The sequence below is a fragment of the Aplysia californica genome, unplaced genomic scaffold, assembly GCF_000002075.1.
Source record: "Aplysia californica isolate F4 #8 unplaced genomic scaffold, AplCal3.0 scaffold00697, whole genome shotgun sequence".
Taxonomy (NCBI): domain Eukaryota; kingdom Metazoa; phylum Mollusca; class Gastropoda; order Aplysiida; family Aplysiidae; genus Aplysia; species Aplysia californica.
This window is the reverse complement of record NW_004797967.1, coordinates 402804-409447: the sequence shown is the minus strand read 5'-3', so window position 1 is coordinate 409447 and position 6644 is coordinate 402804. Positions and strand designations below refer to the sequence as shown.

The 6644-nt window shown below is 41.4% G+C and overlaps 1 protein-coding gene across 1 annotated transcript; it reads left to right on the top strand.

Moving 5' to 3' along the window:
- Nucleotides 1-694: 694 nt before the first annotated feature.
- LOC101861001 (pancreatic triacylglycerol lipase-like) lies at nucleotides 695-3015 on the top strand. The gene has a single exon (XM_013088177.2). The coding sequence runs from the start codon at nucleotides 887-889 to the stop codon at nucleotides 2015-2017; it is 1131 nt and encodes a 376-aa protein (XP_012943631.1). The 5' UTR covers nucleotides 695-886; the 3' UTR covers nucleotides 2018-3015.
- The last annotated feature ends 3629 nt before the right edge of the window (nucleotides 3016-6644 follow it).

Genomic DNA, 6644 nt, shown 5'->3' with positions numbered 1-6644 from the left:
ATATAATATTTTTTTTAAATACATGATTCAGGGTACATAACTTGTCGTTCAACACGAACGCTTCCTGTAGCTCGATGTACAGCTTTCTTGCGGAACAGATCCCAGTTTCCCCTTTGAATCACTAGACTAGACTGATGGTTTCATTAAAAATGATTCTCTTTTGTATTATACTAAATAATGCGTAGGACCACAGCTGGAGTAAAGTAAAACCAGTACTTATACTTTTGCCGTGGTCATTTGGTGTCAGAAGCACCATGTCTCAGCTACTGTTTATGTGTGTTTTTCTTATGCTCAGAGCCTCAATGGCCACTCCTAATTATGAGGACTGTTCTGAGTTTAGACGTAAGTAATAATAATTATAATAAATGACATTTACAGAGTGCTCAACCTCGATTAAAGTACTCAGGCTCTGAGCGCTTTACAATACAATACAATGTACCACAGTAATATAATATGTTGTGTCTTGGCTAAAAGAAAATCCCTCCAAATATTCATCTTATTAATTTAAAAACAGAAATGATTTCAGCTGACATTTGAATAAATCAAAAGATTTGATCTCCCTTAAAGTACTTGGCAAAGCATTCCAGGTCTTGGGGCCTTGATATTCAAATTTACTTTTACCCATTTATTACTGCAGAGAACTTGCTCCAAAATCGCTCTCTGTTTTAGGTTATGTTTTAGCGCGGACTTTTCTTTTTTGAGGGTGGGGGTAGTGGTGTTTGAATCAATTTTTTTCCGCTTGTTTTTATCATTTTCAGAGTCAGCATCCTTAGACAGACTGAGTTGAAATCTAATTAGTTTGGGGTTTTTTTGCCCTCTCTTTCCTTTCTACTTGTCAGTGGCCAACGCGACCCACTCCCCGCCCCAGAACCTTAACATTCATCTGATGCGTTTGAAAGATCATGTTGTCTGTTTGTCTGCCTGCCTGCCTGTCTGTTTGTCTGTCCGTCCGTCCGTCTGTCTGTCTGTCTGTCTGTCTGTCTGTCTGTCTGTCTGTCTGTCTGTCTGTCTGTTATCCTGTCAGTGCACTTCTCATTGCTCACATATTTCTATTTCTTTCATCCTTTCAGTTTCATTTATTTCGACCTTTTCGCGACGCTGCTGTCAGAATGAAGAGCTGCCGAAAGGCTGCGAGTGTTTTGGCATTGCATTCAACGACTTCAAAAACACAGGCTTAAGAAGGCCACAATGCCCCGAGAACGTGGGTCTTACCTTTTGGCTCTATCAAGATCTGGAGAATTCGGGAACACAGATTAAAGTTGGTGATTTGTCAACTTTCGACCCCTCGCTTCAGACTCGAGTTTTGGGGCACGGCCTCCTGGAGTCAAAGGAAAACTGGGAGCTGAAGCTGAAAGATGCTCTTTTGAACAGAGAGAAGATGAATGTGATCGCTGTTGACTATAAAGACGGCGTAGACGGCTATGAGTACTTTCAGTCGGTCGCAAATGCCAGGACACTGGGCGCCATGATAGGACGACTTCTCCAGGATCTTCACGAAAGTGCGGGAGCCTCAACCGATACATTTCATCTGATCGGACACAGCCTCGGAGCTCACATCATGGGCTCTGCTGGGGTCGAGTTTCGACGCTTGACTGGTGCCAACGTTGGGAGAATTACTGGATTGGACCCCGGCGGATTGGGCTTCAAGCAGTTCAAGGACTCTGTGTATTTGGACAAAACTGACGGAGATTTTGTAGACATTATTCACACAAATGCGGAAGAAGTTAGTCGAGGAGGGTTTGGATTCCCCAAGTCCGTCGGTTCTGCAGACTTCTACGTGAACGGAGGGATAGACCAGCCAGGATGTCCAACTAGACCTTCTAACCTTCTTTATTTTAATGATTTAGCAAAAGTGTTCTGCAGCCACCGTAGGTCTGTGACACTATTCATCAACTCTGTGAACGACTGTCAATTCCAAGCAGATGGTGATGATGGTTGTGTGATGGGATTTGATGCTAGCCCAGTGTGTCAGGGCGACCTGAGAGTGACCACTACGAGCGAGGAACCCTTTTGCTGAAGCTACTCAGAGGCACAATCTCATCTTGTTGACCCCAAGAGACCTTTGTTCACCGCAACCAAAGCAACAGTGCTTTCAAACGCATGGGCATTAGCACACACATACCAAAGATACACGTCCTTCTTTTTTAGGGAGTGGGAGGGGCGGGGGTTGATGCTCTTTTTCTGTACATTTTGGTTCATTTATCTAGTTGGGTATAGGTAGTCTATCCATTTGTGAAATGAAAAAATAATGTTTTTGTTAATAACGTGAGATAGAATGCATCCACCGATTCCATATTTTGACAAGACATGTTTATATTTGTTTTTATAGCCCAGAAAATATGAGTCACGGCGCGTTGGAATCAGGTTCTCGTTAGATTTTAGGCATATATGAAGTTTCTGCGGTATCATCTGAAGGCTTGTTCATTTGTCTCGCTTGTTATGAAAAAGTACCCATTTCTCAAAACTGAAAGTCAAACGATCTCAATTGAAGCAGGTGGGGGTAAACAGTGTGTCAGAAGTAATCGAGAAAATGACCACCAAAGTTTGGTGTCTTCCAATCCTTGAGCGTCATAATTCAAATTTCTTATGCATTTCATCAACGTTATCGTGGAAAACCCATAAATAAATGTGTTTTAATGGACATACAAGGCGATGATCCAAAAAGCAAAGCAAAAGCAAAAACAATACCAAAAGAAAAACAAATCGATAAAAATTGCCAGACGAGCGGAAAATGTCGGTTTTATTCGATTTAATTGCTTTTACGAGCGCCCGATTTCCCCCCAATGCCACAAATATATTTTGCACCCAGGAATTGATAACGTTTTTCTCTCATTTTTTTCTCCCTTAATTGATTTAGGTGAATTATTCGTTGATTTGTTGATATACGGTATTAATTTTCCAACTTTGACAATGAACAAGTTATATTTTAAAAAGAGTAAAAGAGTTTTAAAAAGTGTATGTGGGTTTTTTTGTGTTTTTGTTTTAAGTGCGCAGGGAATCTTGCTACATATAAAGGCCAGATGGTGATCCCCCCTTTCCCTTCCCCTGCACACAAATACTCCCCCCCCCCCCCCCAACGTTTTACATAAAAACTGATACGTTGCACTGTCATAAAGGCTTTCCAATAACGAAACAATCTGTCATCGCGCCTTTCCATTCCTCATTCACCTCTTTGTTAAACCAAGAGTTTTTTGGGCTGGCCGGGCCGGCTGGGGGGCTGGCTGGGTTGGGGGTTGGTTTTCCCGCCCCCCATTTTTTCCCCCCCCCTATTTCTTCCCTGGTTTTCCCCCCCCCCCCCCCCCCCCCTTTTTTTTTTTTTTGCCCCCCCCCCCCCCCCCCGACACACACCCATCTCTCTTTCCCTCTGCATCAGTACTTCAGGTTTACTATCCTGTAATTCCGAGTATTCCCTCTTATCACAAACATCTTACCTACAAGTCTCCCATCATTTTCTTTCATCTAGATAAGACGCTGGGTGCACTACGACCTCTGACCCACGATAACCCCGAGGCGGCCATGACTCAAAGCCTGTGGGCGCCGCGGTGGAGAACCGGTCGGTAGGTGGGGCCACAGGTTGAGGAGTCGAACAACAGAAGTAGCTAGCAGGAGTTTCTTCCACTTACAGCCCCTACTATGGCTATGAAACAGGTCTCATGCTGTTTTCAGAATAGTACGCACACACACGCATACACACAACACACTAAAACACGCAAACGCGTGATATGTAAATGTATACATATGTAAATATTATGTTGTAGAAACTCAGCAGACCAAAAAAAAAAAAAAATAAAAATACACTTCAAAATACTATGAAATGGATTCGAGCCAGAGCCATCCACATCTCACTTTAGCGTGACACCAACTGATTAGCACATCGTTCTCTCCGTTTTAGGCACTATTACCCATAGCGATAAAATGTTCAAAAGTTGGATGAACGATCGTTCATACGACAAATCGTGACGTGTAATAACCGAATACACTGTATAAAATTGGACGATCGGACGATGGCCTGGAGACGAGATGAAGAAATAAAGCCTCGCCTGATAATTTTGTGCTTTCTCTGTCAGATTTGGAAGAGACGAGCCGGGACCAAGAAACTTTTTTTCAAATTTGCTGCCGCGTGGGATTAAGCGTTGCAAGCAAAATTTTGAAAATAAATATTGCAGCTAAAAACGGACCTCATTTTCGAAATTAGCGTATCATAATAAGCAAAGTGTATTGAGGGCAATCTGACTTGATGCGATATTTTAACTTTAAAGCAAACATTTCATCATTCAATTGACAGCGTAATCATGTATCAAGGTTACCTATTGTGTGGTGCATTTGACGGTAAAGCTTCATTCAAACCACTGCAGACACGGAGCAGTACAAGGACTAGGTCAAAAGATGCTGTTCTTTTCTTTATTGGAATGTACAGATCTCATGAATATCTCTGGAAGTCGGAAGATTACAATTACACATTAATTGAGAGATAGTGCCATTTTGCAAAATGTGTAATTAAAATGCAACCCAAAAAATTTATGAGAACAAGTTGGCCTAAACAATCCCAGAACAACATTCAAGGAAGAACTGAGAAAAACTATGGTGTGAGATTAGATGAGTCTCATGATATTTCCCTTTAATCTTTTAATTATAGGAACAGCCAGCAGAGTACAGGCAAATGGTTGTTGTTGCAAAGAGACATGGCAGCTCTCCGACGCACGAATAAAGATTCTAACCAATCATAAGAGAATAGGATAGTAGACTGGAACATACAAACAGACAGGTCTCCGATACGATAAATCCGATACAATTTATTGTTGCATGTAAAAGGGTCTCTAAGCATATTATACAAAGTACTATTATTATGTTGAGGGAATCAAAAGAAAACATATCCTCCTGATTTGGGCGCGCATCCCCAAATCGTGTTTATAGTACATTCGCCCACATGACAATCACGTTAACAGAACCCTACAGCCTACAGAACAACTCTTCAAGATGCATCGGCAGCCCCCCCCCCCTCGAAAGCTACGGCATGGTGCAAATTGCCCCATCTGCTCAACCGAAAGGCAAAAATGTGCTTGTATCTATATTTGTTACCAAAATAGTGGATGGATTGTCTCAATTTGGCGACGTGTGTGATCGAACTTCGTAGTCAAATGGATAGGACGCCAGAGTTAAACGAGTTATGTCGTGGGTTCAATTCTCCATAATATCTAGATAATAATATGCTTGGGGAAAAGATAAATGTTTAATCATATTGGTGACTATTTTTGTTTCACCCACTTGGAAAGTCTAGAGATCCACAAAACAAACGTAGAGAAGAAACTCCGAGAATGATACTGCTGAAGCACCTAACAGACTGCAGCACTGTACATGCTTTTAAAAAATATTTTTTTAGAATCCCAACAAAATTCCCCCTGATCTTCTTTTTGTTGTTATGGAAATGCTGCCATCTAAAATGTCAACTTTTAACTAACAAATGAAATAGTTGATAATTCTCAAACTGTAGAAGTAAAACTTCTGCAGTTTGATGTTTTGAAAAGTAGATGAAAATATCTTAAACCAAATTGGAAGAGGTTTTATTTTGTAGAATTATTTAGAACGATTTCCTTCCACTTTGTCAAATGTTGGATTTTAAACCAAACTTCCACACCCTTGTTCCAAATTCATTCTGTTAAATGAAGGAGTGTGAAAGAATAAAACAACAATCCACAACACTTCTGAAAGCATATTTTGTAAACTGGAACCAGCAAACCGTGTTCTAAATGTCAAAGCAATTGAAGAATCAAAGCCTGAACGGTCTCAAGGAAACACCTATTTTACAACTAAAAGGAGGAACATAAAAATCCTTTTTCCGTTTTCCCTTCCGGCCCCACACAGTACACCTTTTCAAAGTATCCCCCCACCCCCTCCATTAAGAAAATACGCTGAAAAAGCACCTACGAGATGTTTAACCTATTTGACAAGAGAGCTTTCAAGCGTTTTCCTTTTCTTTTAAAGAACTGGCTTGGAATTTATTTGAAATGTGATGGATTAAGCGATACAAAATATTGCCCCATGACCTACAAACGCCGCTATTTAAAAGTCTCTCTTCCCGTTCACAATACATTAACAATTTTTGCACTCCGCATCACTTTCTTCCAGCAGCCTCTGCGACCTGCGAAGTGGGAATGTCGTCGCTAAGTCTCGACCCCCAGCCCTCTGGCGCCAGGGAGAAAGCGTCTGCAGTCTGGGTGAGCGTACTACGCCATCAGATGATAGATATATTAATGTTATTACACCTATTATCTCGGTCATTATCAAGATGGTTACTCGGTGAGTGAGTTGAATTAGGTTCTAGGAAAACTCTCCTTTCCGAGTGTTATGACAATAAATACAACCTTTCAAGACCTAAGGTCGTGACTTGAGTAAGAGGTGAGGTTGGGATGATTTCATCAGTTGAGATAAGGACACAAGACGAACGTAAGGACTTACATTGCCCTTACTGTTGCCGGAACTAATACATTTATACACTCTCCCTTGTGGAGAAAGAAAAGAAAGAAAGAACGGAGATAACGTCGTGGTTGTAATGACTGTGTAACCAAGAGAAGGGACAGGGAGGAGGAGGAGGAGAAGGAGAAGGAGGAGGAGGAGGAGGAGAAGAAGAAGAAGAAGAAGAAGAA